General features: G+C 37.0%; 1 protein-coding gene across 6 annotated transcripts in view; it reads right to left on the bottom strand.

Moving 5' to 3' along the window:
* Positions 1–26,223, bottom strand: part of ANO4 (anoctamin 4) — a 413,892-nt gene that overhangs the window by 364,118 nt on the left and 23,551 nt on the right. For 5 of the 6 annotated variants that reach the window (XM_074226672.1, XM_074226673.1, XM_074226677.1 and 2 more), the window contains exons 3-4: positions 24,862–25,113; positions 8,982–9,074 (exon numbers count right to left, since the gene is read on the bottom strand). In XM_074226672.1, coding sequence (XP_074082773.1) covers positions 8,982–9,074; positions 24,862–25,113 — 345 coding nt within the window. The remainder of the gene's footprint in view (positions 1–8,981; positions 9,075–24,861; positions 25,114–26,223) is intronic. The other variant, XM_074226674.1, reaches the window with a different exon arrangement.

Here is a 26,223-nt window from a genome sequence, read left to right as displayed (position 1 = left end):
TGATTGAAACATATGTATAGCAGTATGCTATAAAGGAAAGACCTGGAATTGATCAAAAGACCTAGATTCAAATCCCATCCCTATTTATAACCTGACTGATTTCAGAAGTGACTTTTTTTTTTAGTTTTTGCAAGGTAAATGGGGTTAAGTGGCTTGCCCAAGGCCACACAGCTAAGGTAATTATTGTGTCTGAGCTTGGATTTGAACTCAGGTACTCCTGACTCCAGGGCTGGTGCTTTATCCACTGCACCACCTAGCCGCCCTTTTCCTTATCTTTAAAAGGATAACGATAGATAAGATCATCTTCAAAGCTCTCTTCAGTTTTGAATTCTATGATGTGCTTTTAAAAAAATGACTTAGAAATTTAAAAAAGGTACAATTGAAATTTCATTGTCCTTGTAGTTAAAGGATATGTGTTCAAATCTCACCTCTAAAATTTGCTACCTTAAGACTTTTAGTACCTGCCCAGATTTCAGTTTCCTTGATCATAAAACAACAGAATTGGCTTAGATTCCAAGGACCCATTCAGTACCATATCTATGAGTCTATAAATCTCTGAACAGAAAATTAGTAAAATCATTTTGAGCAAGAAATCTATAATGTGATATCTTAAAGTTGTATAATTTATTATTCATTATTTCTAAGAAAATTTGATCAATGGAATAGAGCAGATCCATTTAAAAGCAAATGGACGCAGTGTTTGAAAACCTAAGTATACTACATAATCAGAATACTATATGATCACAACTTTCTCTTTGACAAACCTAATGGAAAAGCTGGAGAGTAGACAGGCAGAAAGTAAGTTTAAACCAAAATAACACAGCAAATACAATAACATCAAATTCAATATATGAATGATACAAAGAACTATAACTAAGGTTGGAGGAAAAATCCTTTATCAGACTATAGAAAGGATTAAAGGAAATAATAATTAGTAATAAAACACTGCTTTTGGGATTTAAAAAGTATTTCTGATGTTATCTCTTGATAAAATGAACAATTTTGATTGTGCAAAAGGTTTTTCACAAACAAAATCAATATTGTTAGAATTAGAAGGGAAATAGTTTATTGAGGGTAACATCTTTGCAGTGAATTTCTACAATAAAGTATGGTATCCAATATTTTTAAGAAACTGAGAAATATATAAGAATGAAAATCATTCTCCAATAAATATATAGTCAAAAGAGAAAGTTTTCAAAGAAAAACAAGTCATTGACAATCATATGGAAAAAGTGCTCTCAACAACTAGTAAGAGAAACAAAATAAAAATTAAAACATGTTTCCACTCTTCACCTATGATATTGCCAAAGATGAACTAAAAAAACAGGAAAATGACAATTGATGAAGGGATCATGTGAAAGGATAAATTAATGACCTATTGGAAGAGATATGAATAGAAAACAATTGGGAACTATATTTAAAAAGTCAATAAACTGCACATTCCTTTTAACTCCACCACTAAGCATTTATCCCCAAAGACATCAAAGAGTGAGAAAAAGAGTATATATATATATGCATAAAAATATTCATAGTAGTGATTTTTGTTCCAGTACATAACTGGAAACAAAGTAGGTACATATTCATTAGGGAATGGCTGAATAAATTATGGTGCGTGATATATTAGTGTGATATGGTAGATATATGGATTACTATTGATCTGTAAGAAATGGCAAAAGAGAATGATGCAGAAAAATCTGGGAAGATTTCTATGAACTGATGTAGAGAAAAGAGAGAAGAATCAGGAGAACAATTACGCATCATGACTATATTGTAAAGAAAAACAACTTTCAAAGACAGGGGAACTCTAATCACTATAATAATCAGCTACAACTCCACAAAAGTAATGATGAGACATGATTCCAACCTCTGGCCCAAGGGTGATGAACTGAAAGAACAGATTTCAGACACAGTTAACATAAAACTCATTTTTCTTGACAACACATGTTACAAGGGAAGACTTTAATGGAGGAAGGAGAAAAAGAGTCCTAAGTTCTGCACCTCACATGTATCATCTCATTTGATTCTCAACTTTGTGAGGTAGGTACTATTTTTATCACCATTTTACAGATGGAAAAACTGAGGCAAACAATGATTAAATGACCTGTCCAGTTCAAGACACAGTATTAAGTGCTGAGAATACAAATAAAGTTAAAAAAAATACCTGCTCCCCCAAAAGGTATATTTTAAGGATGAATAAACAAGGTTACACTTTTAGAAAATGTCTTAACTCAAGTTTTCAAACTCATCTTCCAAATCAGACACTTTATCCATTAAGCTTCCTTGCCTCCTTAAAACACATAGAAGAGGGGGCAGCTGGGGGTGCAGTGAATAGAGCACCTGCCCTAGAGTCAGGAGTACCTGAGTTCAAATCCAACTTTGGACACTTAATAATTACTTAGCTGTGTGACCTTGGGCAAATCATTTAACCCCATTGCCTTGCCAAAAAAAAAACACATAGAAGAGAAAAGATGGTATGAAAAGGAGCAAAGACAATGGTGAAACTACTATGTTGAATTTAATGAGTAATTTAAAAAAACAAGGTCAATGTTTTTATTTACAGTAATTTTTTTCTGTTATTCATAGGTAGAAATGTTCTTTTTTTCTCATGTTTTTCAAATTCATAATAAAATACATTTATATAAGTCACAAGACTTCATTTCTTTATTTGAATAACCTTGTTTCCCAAAGAAATCTGTTACAGAGCTCTAAGTGTATTATTTTTCAATATGCTCATATATATTAAATCTTGATTTAACAAAAAAGAAAACTAAGATGTGGAAAAAGATGATATATGACCTTGGGAGTGTCACCTCCCATCTCTGGGTCTTGATTTCTTATCTGTAAAATGAGAGGGTTAGGTGAGATAAATTTAATAGACTCTTCCAGCTCTAAATCTTATGAAAATGAGTTGACCTTCATGCAAAGGTCAAGTTTTCATTCTAATAATTCATACAATTGAATTCACATAGTCACTTCCTCCCCTAGGCTGAATACCAATGACTCTCAGTTTTCTATCTCGGGCATCAATATCTCTCCTGGAATGCCAGTCCCACATTATCCATTGTCTATTTGAATATTTCAAACTAAACATCTCAAATTCAATATGTCTAAAATGCATCATCTTCTCCCCCCGAATCCATCACTCTTCTAAACTTCTCTAATTCTGCCAAAAGCATCAGTATTAGTCTCACTCTTCACTCTCCCCCATTCTACAAAGTCAACAGATCTTGACAGTTCTACCTCTATAATGCATCTTCTATCTGAACCCTTCTTTCTACTCCTCTAACTATAACCTTAGTTCAGGCCCTCATCACCCCTTCCTAGATTACTCCTCAATGTTCTCACCACTCCAATTCATCCTCCACATTTTTGTCAGAGATGTTCCTGAGATACATATCTGACCATGTTATTCCCAACTCAATCGGTTTCCATTTAGAGGATGATGGTCCAAATGGTTCCCACCTTAAGTGACTGAAACTTTAAACAATGCATAATTTCCCAAATAGCTTTTAAACATTTTTTCTTCTTTGACAACTATCAGGTAAATTATGGAAATATTCTTTGCTTATTCTTCTAATTATTATATAGTTTATTAATTTCTTTTATAATTTTAAATATATTTTCTTAAAGTTTAATGTTTTATAAACTACATATTATAGTTTGGAGTTACAGGTAGAAAAAATATCATTGGAATAATTTTAAGCCAGTAGTGATTCTAAAAGAAAATTAGGAATAGTAAATTATTCTGAAACCTCATGGATTTTTTTTAATTGTTAAAAGAATTTTGAAAAACAAAAAATGTTGGAAATCATTGCTTTATTGAATCCACAAGAGTGGCTCCCCTTTTCCCTCTCTTTTGATAAAATCTAAACTCTTTCTTGTGGCTCTTAAAGTGCTCTACAGTCTGGTCTCAGTCCATCTTTCCAGTCTCACTGAATAGTACTCATCCTACCACCCTCTTGTATTCAAACAAACAGGCTTTTTCGGTGTTTGTTACCAAGGCTGTTTCATTCTCCATCTCTGCCTTTATGTGGAATGTTCCGCATGTCTAGAACTCTAGTGCTCCTCAACTTTGCCTCTTAGAATCTTTATCTTCCTTCAGGATGCAACTCAGACACCATCTTCTACATAAAAATTTCCCTTACCCTCCCCAAGGGTTAATGATCCCTTCTCTCAAAATACTTTGAACTTAACTATCTTAAAATATTTTTATTGAATCTTAGGTTATTCTAAAAACACAAATCTGCACTTATTCTCTCCCCAGAAAATTTAATTTACCTGAGCATAGGGACTATTTCGTTTTCTTTGCATTCATAGCACCAAGCCTAGAGCCCCACATAAAGTAGGTACTGAAATGTTTATTAATTGAGTTACAAGTATATATTTCAACAGAGGGGTCTACCTCCACTAAAGCTTTCCTTCAATGGGGTCTCTATTAGCAATAAGCTTAAGAGCCAAAGGCCCTACACTCTAAGATATAGCAAGAGGAATTTTTTTTGGCAGATCCTAGCAAGTTGAAAGGATTTGCCATATGGGTCCAGTAAAGGATTTTATGTCTTTTATTTAAGGACCAACTTAACTTAGTCTAGAGGGTTTAAACTGTCATCTTGGTCACAAAGCGGTGGATTTTTCAACTATGACAATACTGACTGTCAGCTGAAAAGGAGAGATGATACTATCTGCATTGGTTGAAGGAGTAGTCAAATTGATGTGATTATGGTGGTCTGAAGAATTGAAGTATCACCTGTCTGGGAATTCAAATAAAATGACAATCCATCAACAACCAACTACTAAGGACTTCTGTGTCTGGCACTATGCTGGTAATATAACTGTAAAAAAAAGAAATAGTCCCTTACACTCTAACAGGGGAAACTGTATGATGGAAACATGTTTAAAATAAACAGAAAGCAATCTGGGGAAGAGGAGGCAGTAGTAGGGATCACACAATAGTGACTTTGGAGTGGAAATCTGAAAAAACTAAGAATTCCAAAGGCAGGGATGGACAGGGAGCACATTCCAGACATCAACCAATTAGTAATTTTAAATATTTGTTTTATTATTATTTATTTTATAATGTAGTTCTTGGGCATTTATTTTCTGCTATGTGTCATGATGCAGTACCAAGACAAAAATTAAATAGACTGTCTTACATTCTATTCTAATTAGAGGGGAAATAGATCTGCAGTCATCCCCAAAAGACCACATGATGTTTTTAAAGCTAATTTGAATATCTTATACATATTATACAAAATGCAGTTTTGAGGATAAGTACAGTTAGATGGCTCAGCAAGTGGAATATTGAGTCTGGGATCAGGAAATTTGTAATTCAATTATTTCTCAGTCATGATCAACAGCATTTGGGGTTTTCTTGGCAAAGATACTCAAGTAATTTCCCATTTTCTTCTCCAGTTCATCTTCCAAATGAGAAAAGTGAGGCAAATAGAGTTAAGTGACTTGCCTAGGGTACATAGCTAATGTCTGAGGCTGGATTTGAACTCAGTCTTCCTGGGCAAATCATTTAACCTTTTTTTTTGTCCAGGAAGCATCTAGTTGATGATACTTGCTGTGTGACCCTCAGCAAGTCACTTAAACTTCTCTGTTCATTATAATTCACTGGAGAAGGATATGGCAACCACTTCAGTATCTTTACCAAGAAAATCCCAAGTACAGTAGGGTCCATAGGGTCACAAGAAATGACTGAAACACTGAACAATTCTGAGGAAGGAGGTGCTAACAGAGAAAAGGCTTCATGTTGAAAGCAGTAATCTATAAAATAAGTTAAAGATTTCTACTGGAAGCAGGAGAAGACAGAATAGAGATGAACTATTTGATCTTAAGAAGAGAGGAGAGTCAATCTGACTAAACTGCAGGGGTACCCAAGTGAAAGACTCATAATCTCTGGGCTTTTAAAACATACACACCCAGTTGAAGACCTGAAAACCAGAAGGGAACAAAATGGGATGTGTTTCATCCTCATCCTTTTGCCTCTTATTGGTCTGGTCCCAAACATAGTCTCAATGAGCCTAGAGATGATGAACTTGGAACCCAATACTTTTATTCAGTAAAAAAAAAAAGCACTTTCAAACTATGAATCAAGAAAACTGATCATGAAGCATGCTACCTATCTCCTGTCAGAGAGGTAAATGATGCAGGGTGAAAAGTGAGGAAATTTTATATGTATGTGTGTGTGTGTGTGTGTGTGTGTGTGTGTGTGTGTTTGATATGACCAGTGTGAGATTTCATTGTCTTTCTTTGCTATCTATATTTGATATAACTATATTTGGGTTTGGTTTTCCAATGGGTTGGGAAGGAAGAGGATGAGAACATAAATTTGTAATTGAAAAAAATTAAATTTTAATAAGTAATTTTATCCACCTACATGTTAATTTACAGGACATTAAATTTAAAAAAAAGCAGCACAGCTACTTATCCCAGAGACATTTTATCTAAACTCCATTGGAAGAAATTAGAATGAAATAATAACAGTATCAGTAGATATATATATATATATATATATATATATATATATATATATATATATATATATATTATGCTCTAAATTTTGTGAAATGCTGTACATTTGATCTTCACACCCACCCTTTAAAGTATCATTTTACAGATGAGGAAACTCAGATTGAGAAGTTAAGTGACTTGTCCAGGGTCCCATAACTAGAAACTTTCTGAGGCTGAATTCAAACTCAGACCTTCTTGATTCTTAATGCAAGCAAGATCAGAAAAGCATAGATTGAAAGTTAGAAGAGACTTTCTTTATTTTACAGAAAAAGAAACTGATATGCATAGAGATGAGGCACTATGTTTAATGATTTCATCTATCACAGTTTACATAGGATCATGAGATTTCAAACTAGAAAAGACTTTAGGGATCATCTTGTTTTACAGATGAGGAAAATGATAGTAGTCAAGGAAGCTAAGAGTGATGTGCCCAAGGTAAGTATCAAAGGCTGAACTTGAACCCAGTTCTACTGACTCCAAAGTCTGAAGCAGTTCAATAGCAGCTGAAATGCAGGTAACTCCATTTTGATTTTTAATCAGAATATTGCAGTCGTTATTGCTTGTCCTTCATTCTTGAAGAAGACCGTGACATCAGGGAGGTGATGCCATGACATGCAAGTCAGTTGGATTTAAGTGAGGGGGGCTGTGCAAAGACACCAATCTCACTCTCTTTTCCTCAGAGCCATTTGGGTTCAGTGGCCAGATATAGATCAGGATGATGGCTCTGGAAAGCAATAGTAAAGCATATCTATGCAAAAACTTTCTATACCCTCTATCCTGAAACCAATGTTAATTGGTTAATTGTTAGCAGGCTACTTCACCTTCCTGTTACTTTTCATTGTCTCAAGCATATAATAGCTATTTCTTTTGTTTTTGTATTTGTAAGACAATGGTGTTAAGTGACTTACCTAAGATCACACAGCTAGTAAGGATCAAGTGTCTGAGGTGGGATTTTGGGCCCTCTTGACTCCAAGACTGGAGTTCTATCCGCTGCACCACCTAGCTGCCCCTCTGCTATATCTTTTTAAAGCCATTGTTTCCTCAGGTTGCCCTAAGATCTGATCTCTAGATTATAACTGCCATTTCTTGAGGGGGACCTCAGCCAAGCCAAGTGAGAACTCTATTTCCTACTAAAGTTTCTATTTCTTCCAAATGGTTATTCTTCTCTTTTTCCCTCTCCTTTTCACCTCCCTTTTATTCTGTCTTTCTCTCTTAGAATATAGGTTTCTTAAGAGTATTTCTCTCTCATATTAATAGCCAATCATTAAAATTGGGGAGACCCCAGCCTTTCTTTCCTATCATATTTACTTGTCCAGTCTCTCAAGGACAGAGTTAACAGAAAAGAGGATTAACTCCTCATTTTAACTCCCTGCAAATAGTGTTGGTTTGGGTAGGGGATGTCTTGCCCAAGGTCAAGGGTAATCTGGGTGAAAGGATAGTTACTCTGTCCATCAGTGACATGATGTCACTCGAAGTCTCTCAATGGAGTGAGCTCAATTCTTTTTGGTCAAGTTTACCTCCTCTCATTAAATAGTTGACTAATCAGAGTTGATTGCCACCCCCAAGAACACCCCTCTTCTAAAGGTATATATGCCATATGCCAGTCAGCATTAGGATCATTCATTCATTGATGACAGGGCAACTAAGTGGCGCAGTGAATAGAGGGAGGACAGAAGTTCAAATCCAACCTCAGACACTTATAGCTTGTGTGACCTTGGGCAAGTCATTTAAACCTGATTGCCTCTGGAGGTTGGTGACTTAGCACAGCACCCCCTCACTCAAATACAATTCATGTGCTTGTCATGGTATCACCTTCCTTAATGTCACAGTCTTCTTCAAGAATGAAGGACAAACATCATCACCACCATGAGGATATTTGGCATTTGAGAATGTCACTGACCCTTTTATTAATAATTCTCCATTATTACCCAGAAATTATACTTTTTAGACATCATGGTAAGGACTGTATATTTTTCCTTTTTGTTTTAGTATAGTACTTCAAACATAGCAAATTCTCATTCTCCCTCTATCCAGGTCCCACTCACCCCCATATATGAATTTGCTTTTCTATACACACATATATTCCTAATACCTTGTTAATGTCACCAGTCAAAACAGGGGAAGCCTTTTCTTTGATTGTGTGTTCTTCCATACAAAACAAGTCCTATCTGAAAATCAGGTTGCATTGTCCTTACACAAACCATATTTTTCTGTCCCTCTCTCACTTTGCAAGTGAAAAACAACATGCAGACTAATGCTTATGTCTCAGAGTTTTTCTTTCAGTTACCAACACACCCCAGATTCCTCCATACTCATCTCTTACTCATTTCTTTCCAACAACCCACAGTGTGACAGAATATGGGACACTTCACTTAGAACCAAGGGTACTTGAGCTCAAATGCCATCTTAGATGTTTAATAACTATGTAACCCTGAGTAAATCATCTCTCTGAGCCTCAGTTATTTTACCTGTAAAATGAGGAGGTTGATTACTTCTTAGGCCTCTTCCAGCAATAAAACTATGGTCTTCCAGATAACCTCTTTGGGCCTCAGTTTCCTCCTCTGTAAAATAAGGAAGTTGGACTCAAAACTTGATCAAGCATATGCAAAATGTATCCTTTCTAAACTCTTCTCTGGACTCAAGAGGAGTGTGAAGGTCTGGGGCTTCAAGTGATTTGTTTCAACCAGCAATAAAAGGATAATGGAGAGGAAACTGAGAAGTCAATAGAGTTGATCAGTGTGTACTGTCAAATGGTAATGCCCAAAGGACCCTCAAAAATAAATACTTAAGAAAGAGTAGATACAAGACTGTCACACTTTAAAGAGGAGAAGCCAATTAATGATAATCAGACAAATCATCCAGAAGGGACTATAATGAATGCTTGCAATTAGACAACAGGAAGTTAGAAACTAAGGAATGGGGTGGGAAAGGGGGGAATTAGTTTAAAGAAGATCTCTAGAATTTCTTGTTCCAGAAAAGAGGCTAAATAACCTGAACAAATATTCCTCCAGTCTAACAATAAGCATAATGTGTGAAATGAGCCCAAATTATAGGAAAAAATGGAAAGCATGGGCAAGAATAAAGACAACGATGATGATGATACCTAATATCTATACAGAGGTGCCAAAAGTCTTGGAGTAGTTTTAATGATTTATTGAATGATTACATGGTACAGCCTGCTCACATCTACCCTGAATATTTCCACTACCCTTTGGGTGAACTTCAGCTTGAACCTCTTGTGGTTTGGTGTTTCATGATTTCCAGATGATGAGCATTCCTGTTAAGCTTTAATGGCTTAAAAGTGCATTGAGACTTTGTGAGGTCATCATCCTTAACCATTTAAGATTTTCAAAACAGTTTGCATGTTATTTTAGTAGAAGGAAGCAAACAATGAGGAAAGGAACAGAGAAATGGGAGACAGGGGAGAAACTAGGAGAAGAAAAGTCAAGATGGAGGGAATCAAAGAAGAGGAAGAAGACAGGTTTTAGAAAAGAAGAGGAAGAGGGAAAGAATAGAAGCAGAGGGAGGAAAGAGGACAGAAATATCCATTTTTACCAATATGTTAGCTTCACCTTCTAACAATAAACAGGCATCAACTGCAGTTCATGGTTCTGGAATCAGAGGGCCTGAGTTCAGATCTTCCTTCTGTTATACTATTACCTGTGTGACTTTGGGCAAATCATTTCCCTCCTGTGAGTCTCAGTTTCCTTAGCTATAAAATGAGGCACTTAAGACCAGATGACCTCTAAGGACCTTTACAATTCTACATCAATGAGCCTATATTTCTTGAATGTTATTCTATTACATCCTGTTTACATCTACCTCACATCTTTTTATTGCCCTTTCAATGACCTTCAACTTTAATTGTAATTCTATTTAAATTTATGGTAGTCCATGATTTCAAGCTAGTGATCATTACTGGAGAAAAGGTAGTTGTTAGAAAATACAGCCCTGAACAAAGGTTTCCATTTTCAACAATTTAAAATATGGGTTGAAATTCTCAAACCACCAGGATTAAATTTAGAAACTGCAAACTCTGTCTCAGCCATCATCCTTCGCATTTCCCCTAGTGGGCAAAGGATCAATCAAGATCAGAATTTACTGGCCAGAAGGAGCAGTTCCCCAGAATGGCAGGGGACTGCAGCTGCTCCCCTCCCACTGACGGCTCAGCTCACAAGTGATGGACGTTGGACTGAAACCACAGATACTCATTTTCAGCATCCCCCGCTTCTGACACATACACTTATTCAATTGATATCAATCTCCAAGTTCTTGGCAAATGTGTCAATCAAGCTCCAGGGAATAATTAGGAAAAAGATGGAAGACAGATAGGCTAGAATAACCTTGTTCCTTATTATAGGTCTTGGTCAATCAAAATGCAAGTTTATAGGTTCTGGGATTTGCCTTCCAAGGAACTTATCTCTGTTATTCTCAAGAAGATAAAGATGAAGGATGAGAGGAGGGACAAATAATAAAGGGAAATAGAGGACTTTTTGTTTGAAGTCTCTCTCTACTTCATCTTCCATTTCAGGGACTCTCATCACAGACAAAGATCAGCAAATGGACAGCTCCTAGGTAACACACATTTGGAGAGTTTCTTGAGAAATGAAGTGATTTGTCCAATAACATATAGCTAGACAGGAGAGGAAGAAGGGATATTGAGTCCAAGGTTTTCTGATACAAAGGTGGCCCTCTATATATTATGCTATATGGGCTCTAGATATTCTCAAATATTGGAAGGCATCTGCTATCACTGAATTGAATATCCTCTCCAATAAAACAAATCACACCCCATCCATGTTTGACCATTCTGTACATCTTTTGCTCCTGTCATCCCATAATTTAGCCACAAGAGGTCCACCCAATGTGTGTCTCTCTTATTAATAGTACCATTTCTAATATGTTCTATAATGTCAAATTTTTCACTTTGATCTTTTCCCTTCTTTTTTAATTCTGTTATAAAATATGTATATGAAATGTTTTATAAAAACAAAAAAGATTATTATGAAATTATTAAAAAATAACAATAGCTTCATTGAACAAACTGAAGATGGGATGACATCCTAATAGTAATATTAATAACTGATACATCCATTGTGCTTTTCAAAACCTTTTATATATGTTAACTCATTTGACTATTTTGTTCTTTGTTTTTAGAAGTCATTTTATCTACCAGTGTAATAATAGTTCACTAAAACCTCAGATCACTGTGTCTAGAGTTAGGAAGAAAGATATGAGTACAAATTTAGCCTTAAATTAAATGAGTGACCCTGGGTCAGTGAGTTCACTTCTGACAGATGAAGGCTGAGGATCAAATGAGTCAATATTTGAAAGAGTTAATCACATTTCCGGTCATATAGCAGATGCTTAATGCTTGTTTCACTTCTTCCTTAATAATAGAAGCATAACAACTTAGTCCAGGATTATTTCTATTTGATTTTTCCAGAATGAAGATGAGGAAGTAGAGAGAGCTAACAGTCACACAGGGCTCTAGGTTTTGTAGAGTCTTTCATGTATATCATCTCACACGAGTCTCTTAACAATCCTATAAAGTATGGGCAGGTATGTCTGCCCCTTTGTTACAAATAAAAGGTTCAGAAGAAGAGGTTATATGATTTGCCTTGGTTTACTCTATGAATAAAGATCATGGATAGAACTGGACTCCAGGTCTTTCCCGATTCTTAGTCTAGTGCTCCTGCTCCTATACTACACACACACACACACACACACACACAAAGTCTAGCACCACCCCCACCCCACATTCAGCAAGATTAAAGATACAAGTGCTGTGTATATAGTAGGTGTTTACTAAATTGTATACTGAATTGGAAAACACCTTCCTCCTTCCTTGCCTGCAGTAGCTCAGTGGCATTTTCTATAGCTAACTATGTTTCAAGGTCAGAATCCAAGGACATCTCAGAAGAGGCATGAAAATGATGGAAAAAGGAGGGAGGGAAAGAATCAATTAGGTCAAGGAAAAGGATCAATTGCCAAATCACTCTCCCTTCTGACTGTACTGACTAATAAGTAGTCACTTACTGCTTGTTAATTTATTAACAAGTTCATATGGGAACATGTATCTAGACTTAGACAAAATCTCAGAGGCCATTTAATATACAAGTCGTTCAGTTAGAAATGAACACCTGAGGGGGTGGCTAGGTGGTGCAGTGGATAGAGCACCGGCCTTGGAGTCAGGAGTACCTGAGTTCAAATCCAGCCTCAGACACTTAATAATTACCTGGCTGTGTGGCCTTGGGCAAGCCACTTAACCCCATTGCCTTGCAAAAAAAAAAAAAATGAACACCTGAGGATGTTAAATACTTTGTCTGAAATCAGAGGCAGTAAGCTCCTATTTTTCTGCCTACAAAGTCAGTGCTCTTTCCCTGTGTTTTGGTTAAAGTCAAATTCTTTTCTGCCTATCATCCCATTCATTTACATTTGAAATTCAACTGATAGCAGGGGGGGCTCATAGTGACATAGAATTTCAAGCTTGATGGAGCTTAAGAGACCACTTAGTCCAAGTCCTGAAGTTGGAAGCAGAGTCAGCATTTGAACTTAAGCCCACACAATTCAAATACAACATTCTTTGTATTATATCATGAGACCCCAGTTGCAGGGATTATCTGGAATATCCTTCATAGAGGCCTAGTGCCAGGACAAGTGTGATCCTTGGGATCAGTGACTCCAATCTATGCTGGTACAATCATTTTTTGACCTTTTGCTGAAGACCCATGGCTTTGAATTCTAATCTGCCCTTCTACTCCCATCTATCTTTCCTCACTCTTTTTCTCTCATGATTTTTATTCTATTCCAGGTTTTTTCTACTGAAAGGAGAACTGGTACCCATGATGTTAAAAAAAAAAAAACTTTGCAAATTGTTAAATTCTAGAGGAGTGTAAAGTTTATGACCTAAGTCTTGGAGACATCTCATTGAGTTTTAAGAGGCAAAAAGATCCCAAAGGGCTTAAAATACTATTTACCCATGAGTTGAGAAATAGCTCCCCCTTACGGCAAAAGCTGGAAGTAAAAGTCCTGCCTTTATAGTAGGTATGGCTTCACACTCCAAATTTTACTCCACTCCCCCAAATGTTTTTTTGTCATCCATGAGAAACGATTTCTGAGTAGTAGTAATTCTCTAACACAATAACTATAGATCAAGATGAGATGAGGAATGATTTCTCTCTGAGCAGTAGTAGTTCTTTTAAAACAATATCTATAGATCAGGTGTAAGAATCTCTGAATGCCATATTAGTCTAAAACAATCCAAGACAGGTATCTGAATGGTATCATTTAAAACAAATGGTCTTTCAAGTAAAAGTAAGAATGGAAGCCCATCACCTCCCCAAACAACCTATTCTCCAGTTTGGGAAGTACAGCAATATGATGAAAAATATGTTTCAAGTTAGAGGACATTGGGTTAACCCCTTGACTCTGCTACTTCCTACCTGTGACTTCATCTGAGACTCAGATTGCCTATAAAAGAAATAGGTTGGTCTAGATATCCTCTAAGGTTTCTACTAGCTTTAAAGCAGATCAAGCTAATTGTTAGGAAGTTTTTCTCTGCAAGAGCCAAAACACATCTCGGAAATTTCTATTTATTGCTGCTAGACCTGCCCTTTTGGAACCAAGGAGAACAAGGTTATTTCCTCTTCCGTATTCCAGCCTTTCATCTTGATGATAGTTAATATGTCACCATCCCCAGTTCATTTAACTGGTCCTTAGGTGAGATGGTCTGTTGTCCTATCACCATGTGATTGTTGTCCTCCTCCGGTATTTGGAGGTCATCTAGTCTTACTCCTCTTTTTTTATAGATGAGGAAACAGGGAGGAGACAAAGTTGAATAGCTAGTAATGGCAAAGCCCAAATTAGAGTCCAAAGCCCTTGATTCTTTTCACAGTAGCAGTTTCTTTTCTACTCATCAAAGAGAGAGAACATCTCATATGCCACTACTGAGCAATTGAAGAAAGTATATACTGAACTCTCAAAGGCTCCAATATTGATTTGCCTGCAGTGACCAGGACGATAGCGTTGACCAGGGCTTAGAGTTCTTGTTACTGAAACTTTTGGTTTTGTAACAAGAAAGATGCATTTACTATTCTGTTTGAACTCAAAATGCATTTTCCTATGTAAATGATGTGATATTTGCTTAGTTATATGTATCACAAATTCTTTTGTGAACTGACAAGGTATTTTCATATCTTTCAAGGCATTCAGCACTTCATAGAACTATTTCTGCTTTTTTTTCATTAACTCTCTGTCACATGATAAATGGTTAATGGCTAACTGCAATTACCTTCTATGGGGGAATGCTTTCTAATATTCAAACAAATTAAATTTTTGAATTTTTTTAGTTTCTTTTGCAAGGCAAATGGGGTTAAGTGACTTGCCCAAGGCCACACAGCTAACTATTAAGTGTCTGAGGTTGGATTTGAACTCAGGTACTCTTGACTCCAGAGCCAGTAGCTCTATCCACTGTGCCACCTAGCTGCCCCAACTTTTTGAATTTTTAAACTATTTTCTTGGGTAGGAGAAGGCTCTGCTATACTGAAAAGAGGAGACATTAGATTTAGATGATTTTTAAAGCAAATTTAGACATGGGGGGGGTGGAAGAGGATATAACTGATTAGAGGTGGAAGGATAAAGAAAAGTGAAGAATTTTATTTCTTCAGGATTAGGGAGATTTGATTATTTTTTTTTCTTTGAATCTGTCTTGTTGAGTAGGCATATTATGTTCAACAAACACTGGAAATGATTAAACATATTTATTGTATGGGGCAGCTAGGTAGCACAGTGGATAGAGCACCAGCCCTGGAGTCAAGAGTATCCGAGTTCAAATCCAGTCTCAGACACTTAATGATTACCTAGCTGTGTGGCCTTGGGCAAGTCACTTAAACCCATTTGCCTTGCAAAAAACCTAAAAATAAACCAAATAAAATAAAAACAAAACCAAAAACAAACATTTATTGAATGAATCTATGTATGAAACAATGAACACACTTTGGGACTCATAGCATCAGAGTCCTAAGAGGTTATCAAAGGGAAAGAGACTGAACCTGAGATTTCATCAGTGAAGGAAACTTCCAGGTAAGAAAGTCTCCTTTTCTCAATGCAAATTGGAACCTTTACTGTAATTTACAGTCTGAGAGCATTGCCTAGGGATCATCAATAAAGCCATTCATCAGTAGATCTGACAGTGTCTTCTAAGTCACTCTCCATTTCTCTACCACGGGGAACACAGTTGAAAAGTCATATCGAATTCTCCCTTTGTTTTTAAACACAGACATTGCAGAGTAAATTTGAATGACAGTAGATTGATTCTGGCTCTCCTCCTACCTCAAGTCAGTCTTCTATCTTTTCATCAGGAGCAATTCAAGTGAATATTTGGTAAAGGTCTATCCTTGACCATCTTTTCTTTTTTTTTATTCCTTGTAAATCTCCATTCCCACATCTTCAGTTATTAGCCCTAGATATACGACTTTCTCTTTTTTTAAAAACAGATTTATTTTTCCAACTACATGTATAGTTATCAATATTCATTTTGGAGGTATGATTTTGTGCTCCATATTTTTCTCTCTCCCTCCCTTTTCTTCCTTCACTCTGATAAGGGTTATACATGTATAGCTACAGAAATATGATTTTATTTCCAACTCTAACCTCTCTCATTCCATTTCCCACACCTCACTCTCATTGGAATGTCCCATTGCCATTTCACATTCAAAGTGTTCAAAATTTCTTTTTAGCTTTCTCAGAAAGTTAATCCATCAAAAGACATTTATTAAGAGCAGACTGTAGGGGTGGCTAGGTGGCGCAGTGGATAGAGCACCAGCCCTGGAATCAGGAGTACCTGAGTTCAAATGTGGCCTCAGACACTTAATAATCACCTAGCTGTGTGGCCTTGGGCAAGCCACTTAACCCCATTGCCTTGCAAAAACTTTAAAAAAAAAAAAGAGCAGACTGTAGACCAGACACAAGTGCTCCATTTTAGTGACCCAAGGGGACCAATCCCTCGAGATGATATTCTATAATATGTTCACAGGATACATATATGAAAAAAAGCAAAATGATTACTAGAGGAGAAACCTTAAGCTGAAAGGTGACAGTGACTCAGCTGAGCCTGGAAGGCAACTCTCCAAGGTAGAGGAGAGAAAGGAAAGCATTGCAGATATGGAATAACAGGAAGGAATAAGAAAGTAAGAACTTGAAAGCATTTTTTCACACTCCACTTCCTAGAATTCTAATTCTTATCATTATGTTAGAAGAATTGTGACCAGACCTATGATTTCTTCAGCATAAGGAGCTCCAAGAGAGAACTCTGACAGAACTCTCCTCTCTCCTACTGAGAGTCTTAGAGAACATTTTAGGATAGAGGTTAGGGTTCTCAATACTCCCCAGTGAGAGCTGAACCACATTGAGATGTAAAATTCTATTGGGTTTTAATGTGTAGGTGTAATACTAAAAAAGGAAAATTCTAATGCACTCCAGGTCAATATGCAGTTGACAGGGATCCTCATGTACAATTTATTGGCCCCATTTTTAAAGTTGACGTAACTACTCAAGGTCATTGACAGGTCACATGACTTGCCCAGGGTCACAAAGTCAATACTTGGTAGAGATAAAACTTGAACCCAGGTATTCCTGACTTTGGACTTAGCCATCTATTATGTCATGCTGTCACACATATGTGTGCACATGCATCAATCATATGATCACTAGTTAAACACGGGGCAGGAGCAGGAAGAATCTCATTCTGGTGTAGGTTATGAGTTAGATAGATGGCCTTCCGGTCATTCCATCTCAACTTAATCCTTCTGTGATTGTCTGAATTCAGCCCCCACTTGAATCCGAGGTTCATGAGATCGTGCCACATGAGAATTAGTTTAAGGTAATGGGCATGCTTAAGCCAAAGAAGATTTAGGAGGACAAGTATTTGGAGAACTGTTGTGTAGAAGAATTACATTTGTTCTCTTCATCCCCAGGAACAAAAGTAAGACTTACAGAATTACAGAGAGGCAGGGAAAAGACAGAAAGAGACAAAGCAAAAGAAAAAAACCAGATATAGATTCAGTGTTTCTTTTGCCCCTCTAATTCTCCCTTTCCCCTGTTTGGTGTGACTCATTTTCCATTAATGACACCCCAAGGAACCCCTATATCCTTCTACAGAAAGCTCTTTAGTCCAGTTGCTTAACGCCAGGATAGACAGCTAATGAAGGAGGAGGAGGAGAGGCAAAGTCAAAAGGGAGTCCTGTATTCGTCGTGGGAGAACACTCCACCGTGCCTCTCGGGCTCAAGTTACCCAGCACCCAATGTCCCCTCAGAGGCTGCCCATACTCAGTGTGCCTCTGACATGTAAGACTGCGTGCTTCTCTTGTGCATTTGCCCTAGTGGCATCTAATCACATTCGACTGAGAAAAGGTGAGATCTGTATGGCAGAGAGAAGACTGGAGTGGGGGAGGAAACAAATCTACAGTACCTCATCTCATCCAAGACAAATTAATGAGAGCCAAGAGCTCATTTTCAGTAGGCAGAACATTATGTTTCTGAATGCTGGCAAGGCCAGTGATCTTATCTAAAAAGGTCAATAAATACCACTCAGAATTACTATATGGCAAGATGCATGCCATCACTCAAACTCTGTCTTAAAGAGCAAAAGTTAGAACCTTGGGATATTATTAATTTGTACTGAATGGTGGGTAGAAATGTATGCTGGCCACATTATTCTTTTCAACAGAATGAAATATTCATTCTTTATAGGTGGAAAGGAACATAACAAGATTTGGGAGTTAGGAGGACTTGAATTCAAATCATTCCTCAGAGACCTAACATCTGCAAGACCTTGAGTAAGTCACTCATATATTCTAGTCTAAAGTTGTTCACCTTTAAAACAAGGAAAATTGTAGAACATATCTTAACTGATTGATCTAAGAATCAAATGAGAAAATCTATAATGTACCTTGTAAACTTTAAGGGACTTTAGAAATTGTAGTTATTATCATCATTGCCATGATTATTGTTAATATAATTTCTAATCTCCAGACCCATATTGCAGTCCAGGAACTAAAAAATTCATGTAATGCTACTAGTAATAATCACGCTATTATTATTCTATGATGTGTGGTCCCTGGGATGACTATTATTTCTATTGCCTTATTCTAATCTTGTTTGATAGAGTTCAGATAGAAATGATCTTGAGATAAGCTGTTATACTACTATCATTTCATGATTAATGTTCTGTAGACTACTGCAAAGGCATATAAATGACTGATTTTTATAAATGAATAAACATTTGGAGACATTATTTCTGTAGCTTCACCGAAAGGAATCTCTAGGAGCAGTCAATGGGGGGTCAGGGGTAAGGATTGCTGAAAGAGATGTGTGGCATAGTGCTTAGAGAATTGAACCTGTAATTAGGAAGATCTGGGCTTAAGTCAGTCCTCTAACATTTACTATTTATATGACCTTGGACAAGTTACCTAACCTTTTTCTATCTGTTTACTTATTTGTAAAAAGGGATTTGGAGTAAATCAGGGATTTTTTTCATGATTTTTGTGTCATGGATATCTTGGAGCAGCCTATGTAAATAAAGCCCATGGACCTTTTCTCTGCTTTCCTTTTTTTATGTTTTTTGGTTTTGGGGTTTTGTAAGGCAATGGGGTCAAGTGGCTTGCCCAAGGCCGCACAGCTAGGTAATTATTAAGTGTCTGAGACCAGATTTGAACCCAGGTACTCCTGACTCCAGGGCCAGTGCTTTATCCACTGTGCCACCTAGCTGCCCCTAAAATTCTCTGCTTTCCTTTTTTTTTTTTTAATGTTTTTTGGACCTTTTCTCAAAAGAGTGATTTTAACTGCATAAAATAAAATACAAAAAGAGTACTAAAAGAAACCTATTTTCTTATTTTTTCTACTTTATTTTTTAGAAACCTTTTTTTTTTTAATTTACAGATCCCAAGTTAAGAAGCAGCCCTGGATTTGATGGTCTCTGAGGTTCCTTCAAGTTCCCCTCCCATAATCCTGTTCAGGTACTGTCTTCATTTCTTTCACTAGGTATCTTTACTTTAAAAGTTGTGTGATCTTGGGCAAGTCACCCCATTCCTCAGCACCTAAGGCAACTCTCTAAGATTATCAACTCTGAATGAGTGTCCAATCTGTAGTAATTGGTGAGAATTTGCCCATCATTTTTGTCTGAAAGAGAAATAAAGGGAAGGATGAGAAAGAAGGGGAAAAAAGATGAAATAAATTATATAATTTTATTAATATGACATGTTTGTCCTGTAATATTGTGGAACATGAAGGAAATGATGGTTTAATCCTTCTCAGTTCTGGTTACCAAATGTCTTTACATCAAGAAGCTTAATTTCTCCAACCTCAATAAGTCTTTCCAAGTTTCCCTTAACTCTTCCCCCCTGTTGATTATCTTCAACTTATCTTGAACATAGCTTGTTTGCACAAAATTGCTTATATCCTGTCTCCCTTATGTAAATACCTTGATTTTGGGAATTGACTTGTGTTTTTCTTCATATCTCCAGCATTTAGTCTGGTGTTTAATAAATGGTTATTGACTGACTGACCTCAGTTTCCTTATCAGTAAAATGATGGGATCAGACTAGCTTTGTAAATCTATGAATTCCCAACTAGCTCTGAGCTATTATCCCATGATACTTTAGGCTATTGTATTTCAGGAGAAGGGATGTCAGATCTTGAAAGAAAACCAGTCTATATAAGAAGAGGGTGAAAGAACTGAGGATGTCTAGGCTCAATAAGGCTTAGTGGGTTAAAGCAAGAGCTTTGTACAAGTCTATAAAAGGTCTCTTACACATAAAAGGGGTTCAACTTATTCTGTTTAACATCAGAGATCAGAACGGGGGCATAGAGCAGAAGCTGCAGATTTAGATAGCTTTCCTTAAGGAAAAGCATCCTAACAATGAGAGTTTCCCAAAATGGAATAGCCAGTCTAAAAGAAAAAAGGCATGAACTGCCTATTGTAGAAGGTAACGTCCTAAGAAGTCTGGACAGTCACTCATTGGGTGTGCTACTAGAGAGGATGCTTTTGTTTTTCCAGGTTCAGACTGGACAGCTCCCTCATCTCTCATACTGCATTGACCTTTCAGCTGGCTGATCATTCTCCTCACTCAAGGAAAGGAAAGGAACAGATGAGAAATGCAGCCAATACCCCAGGAAATGGATATTCTTGGAAAAAAAATAATGCACCGGCAACCTCCCACATGTCCCTCTGTAGGAGAACTGTCCAGGGAAGCTGGGCAAACATCTTTAAGTTCAAGTCTCATAGAGTGAGACTCTAAGGGGTCAGTCAGTTCACAAATACCGATTAAGTCCTTATGTCAAGCACCAGAGATGCAGAGAAAAGCAAAGCTATGGCCCTGCCTCCAAGGGACAGGAGATCTTCTTAACTTGGGGTCCGTAAAATTTTTAAAAGCTGGTTTCTAAACATAAAATAGAAAAAATAAGAAAATAGGCTTCTTTTGTACTCTTTTGTATTTTATTTTATGCAGATCTTTCCAAGCTCTCCAGCCCCTCCTCCCCAAGACTAGTAAGATGATGATCATGTCAAAGAGAAAATACCAGTCATAGAGAGAACTGGAGGACTTGGAAAGACTTCCAGCAGGAAAAAAAAAATGGCATGTGAGGCAAAACCGGAAAGAAACCAAGGGAGCCAAGTAGTAAGAGCAAGGAAAGGGTATATTCTAGGCACTGAGGACAGCTAGGATAAAGATATGGTCTCATGTATGAGAAACAGCAGTTAGGCTAATCCTTTTGAAAGGATTAGCCAAAGTCTCACAGTTAATAAGTGACAAAGGCAGACTTGGAATATGAATCTTCCTACATAAAACACTTGACTAGGGTCATACGGTTCATAGGTGTCTGAGGCTGCATTTGAATTCAGGTCTTCTGACTCTCTCTGAACTCCATCCACTGTGATGTTTACCTGCCTGTATAAGGATCCTGTGATTTAACTGAAATAGAAACCTCCTAGAAGAGGGAAAACCCTACAATACTGCAGGTACACACCTTCTCTACAACTTATAGTCTTAGAGAATTGCCTAGAATACTGACAGGTCATTTGCCCAAGGTCACACAGCCTATATTAGTGGGGGAACTTGAGCCAAGATCTTGCAGTTCTTTATCTACTATGCAATGCCACTGTTGCTATTCAGTCATTTCTTTTAGTTGCATCTTGACCCTATTTGGAATTTTCTTGGCTAAAATCATGCTATTTCCTTCTCCACCTCTCACTCTACAGATGAGGAAACTGAAGGGAACCAGGTTAAGTGATTTACCCAGGGTCACATAGTTAATAAAGGTATAAGGCCAAATTTAAAATCATCAAGATGAATCTTCCTAACTCCAGGCCTAGTACTCTACCTACAGTGTTAGCCACCCTTATTATGCCATATTACAAAATAGTCATCTTTTTAAAATCAAGTAATCACTATAAGACATCTTGAATGTAATTGTGAGCCTGTTTTAAACATAGACAAACCACATAGTTTCCAATTTTAAAAAAGAAAATTAGCTGCTGCATTGTAGTATATTTAAGAGTTCTTTCTATCTCTGTGAATCCACCAAAATACAGCAACATGATTGCCTTGGAGGGGGATTCAATAGCTTATTGCTAACAGCAAGACTCCCAGGAATCAAATAGCATTTTATATTTTTAAAACTGCCAGTTAAAAATAGACATTGCATATTGAAATCAGATTGCTTCTGATTATGGTAATCTTCAGGAGGAAAAAAAAAATACTCCATTGTAAGAGAGACATGATGAAACGGTAATGTGGCAGTTGTCACCTCCCAGGAAGTTTCACTTCAGGAGGTTCCGTAGCCTCTCATTTTCCCTGGACAGAGAGAACACACTGCCCCTTAATTTCACACCATCTGAAGCCATTGTATATAAAGCCCAGCTTTCTCTAAAAATCAAAAGAGACTGACAGAGAAGTGATGGACTAAATATACACAATGAAATACTTTATTGAATGTGGTCAAAGTGGGAATTTGTTTTGCTTAACTATGCATCTGTGTTACAAAACTTTTGCTTTTCTTTTTTTTTTTTTTTAATGTGGGGTATGTGAAGAAAACAGATATTTGTTCATTTAATATAAATACTTTTATAAAAATAATGAATCTTTTTTAGGTTTTTGCAAGGCAAATGGGGTTAAGTGGCTTGCCCAAGACCATACAGGTAGGTCATCATTAAGTGTCTGAGGCCAGATTTGAACTCAGTTACTCCTCACTCCAGGGCTGGTGCTCTATCCACTGCACCACCTAGCCACCCCCAAATGATCAATTAAAAAAATTAGGACTTTTTGGTTGAAGTCCTTACCTTTATAGTGGCAGATAATTTCTAGAGATTGGATTATTGATTTCCAATCAGCATGAAAAATCATACACATTATGGGAAAAACAATTATTAAAAAGGAGGGGTATGTGTTCCTATATGTGATACTGATGAGATATACATTTCAATTGACAGATTCTAAGAGAACATTCCAAAAATTTAGTTCATGAGACCTGATCAAACCCAATCTCAGATCATACTGTAACTATTTCCTATGCAATGAAGAGATTGTACCTCTAGGTGGCAGCATTTAAGAACTCTTATGACTAAGTGACTAGTGGAATCCAGGTAAGGAGAATTTCTAGATCAGAGGTTAGTTTTTTTGTTTTTTGTTTTTGTTTTTGTTTTTTTTAGGGTTTTTTGGCAAGGCAAATGGGGTTAAGTGGATTGCCCAAGGCCACACAGCTAGGTAATTATTAAGTGTCTCAGACCATATTTGAACCCAGGTCCTCCTGACTCCAAGGCCGGTGCTTTATCCACTACACCACCCCCAGAAGTTAGTTTCTTGGTTAAACTACCACCTCCAAAGTGCCATTATCCACATGGGGAAGAAATGGCAGAGGAAAGTCTATATAATTCACCCCTTGAACTCACATTCTTCCAAAAAAATAAAATCAAACCTGTGTGTGATCCATTCCTGTGTAAGATCCCCAGTGTGGAAATTTTTTTCCATTACTGTTGGTCATCAGCTTCTCTGTAATCAGAGGTTCATAGATTTAGAGTTAAAATGAACCTCAATAGCAAAGTGGTTCAAATCCTTTTTTTTCAGTTAAAGAAACTGAGATCACAGCAGATTAAATGACTTGTCCAAGGTGACACATATAATGCAGATCAGAATGAGAATTCAAACCCAGGTCTTTTGATTTAAAAGTCAGTTTCTTCCAAGGTAACATAGTCAATGAGTTTTTATTAAATGATTATTGTTTTCCAGACACCATGATTAGTCCTGGTGATACAAAGAAAAAGCAAAAAATAGTCCCTACTCCTTCTGACCTTACATGCTAATGGGGGCGACCGCATACACATAAAAAGTCAATGCAAGGGAAAGAAGATGAAAGACAATCATGGTTATGAACACAGAACCAGACTACATCTGAGGCAGGAATGGAACATGGATCTCCTCCCTTCAAAGTTAAGTCTCTCACCATGATTCTGCACTCTCTTTGCAATTTAAATGCAGTGACAAAATGAACTCAAACAACTTTTCTATTTCTAAATTTCTTTAATTGGCTGGAGATGATCTCCAAGGAATCAGTGAAAAATCAGAGAAAACAAGCTTAGCATTTCTCCTACTCTCTTTACTCGGAGCACTGGGCCTGAACTCTTATGAGCAAGGTACATTACACAAAGAGAAAACAGTCAGCAATTTGAGAACAAGGAGACTGAAGGTCACTCTGTTCTAGATCTTCAAATAACTACTGAGATATCTGAGTGATAGTGGAAAGAGTTGGCCTCGGCCCTCCCCTAAAACTTTTATTTATAGTGGAATTCTGCACTTTAAAAAATTCATTTTTATCAATCTTTCATTTTTAAACATACTCATTTCCAATTTTTCCCCAAATATTGAGTATCCCTTATATCAAAAGAAGAGTGAGAGAAAGGTGCTGGAGATAGGGAAGAAGAGAAGGAAAGAGAGGAAGGGTATGAAGGAGATAAGAAAGGTAGGAAGGCTAATCAATATGCCAACAAAATCTGACAGTATACATACTATTCCATACCCATATTCTCCAACCTCTGCTAAGAGGAAAAGATGTTTCATCATCACATTTTACTAGAGATTAAAGGCATTTGAATAAATAACCCAACCACTGCAACATTTACCTAGTGGGAGCTCATGGAAACCAGCTCCATGAGAATCCAGCTGGCTACTTGGTAATCTGGTTGTCACACAAACAGAATTTTAAGTTGTATAACTTATGTTTCAGTTTGATGGAGAAAGGGACCAAAGCAAGTGGAGTCCTGAGTCACCCCCTCTCAAAGAAGCTAATAGCTCTTACCTGTTGTATCTTGACTAAGAGTCTCTTGGCTACTGCTACTGTAAGAAGGCACTGGAGTGATGGACAGTGAAGCTGGGCAAGACAAAGGGGTTGCTAAGTCAGCCTTTCGAGTGAAAGAACGATGATAAACAGGAATGCCTGCATCTTTAGAGATGAAGAGAGGCAGATCAGATGACAGTGGAGGTCCACCTTGAGCATATGGGTTCTTCCAGTGGGACAACCCAATAGCCACTGGCCCAGCAACATCATAACCTGGCAACATAAATATTTTAGGTTAGTACAAGTGAGTCAGGCAACATTACATACTGTTCTCTTACATCGTTCATAAAACCTTTAGCAGAGATGTCATTCAAAGAAAGTCTTTCTTTAAGCAGTCCAAGTACCTAGAGGAATGACAAGATAATACCCCAAAGCACCATAACTGGCCTCAGAGAAAGACCTGGGATCAGTTCTCACTTCAGATACATACATGATGTGCCATCCTGGACTTAATTTCTCATTACCTCAGCTACTGTTTTAGACTAGAAGTTACAGAGATGTTGACTTGCATTAGTAGAGGAAATTTCATTAATGAGAGTTCCCTACACCTAAAAAATTACAGAACACACTCTGTTGATAAACTGATATCTGTATGGCATTTTAATGTTTGCACATTATTTAATATGATCTTCTCAACCATTCTGTAAGGCAGGTACAATAGGTAGCATTGTCCCCATTTTACAGAAGAAAAAAACTGAAATTCAAAGATATAAAGTTGCCCCAATGTCCAAAATCACAAACAAGAACCAGGATTCAAATCTAGATCATCAATCTAGAATTGATCATTGCGTGAGACACCAACTCAATCATTACTCAAAAAGGAAAACTAAGACCCAGAGAGGTTGTAACTTCTCCAAAGCCATAAAAGTAATGAGTCAGAATTTGATCTCATAACCTCTGGACTCCAAATTCAGCACATCTTCCATTGTACTATGCTGTCAAATTGCTGTGAACCTCCAACATAAGATTAAGGAGTTTGGACTTTATTTTTAAAATTGTTGGAACCATTGAGGTTTTTGATCGAGGCATGTATGAAAGTAAAAGTCAAGGGGTAGAGACATGAATTAAGAGACTCACAATAGCCTAACCATCAGGCAAAAGGGGATCAGAATTAAACTGCTGGCAATTATAATGGAAAAGAAAGGAAAGAGTTATGAAACTTTATAAAGAAGTTGGCACAACCCAAAAACAGAAGAACTGGAGATACTTTCAACATTTATCTTCTGGTCAATGATGAAGATGGCACTATTCATAAGAATGATGAATTCAGAGGAGAAGAGTTAGGTAGGTCAGATAATGGGTTCTATTTTAGACATGCCTGGT

This window comes from Macrotis lagotis, chromosome 2 (genome assembly GCF_037893015.1).
Source record: "Macrotis lagotis isolate mMagLag1 chromosome 2, bilby.v1.9.chrom.fasta, whole genome shotgun sequence".
Lineage (NCBI taxonomy): Eukaryota > Metazoa > Chordata > Mammalia > Peramelemorphia > Peramelidae > Macrotis > Macrotis lagotis.
The sequence above is the reverse complement of the archived record's forward strand: the minus strand, read 5'-3'. Positions and strand labels throughout refer to the sequence as shown.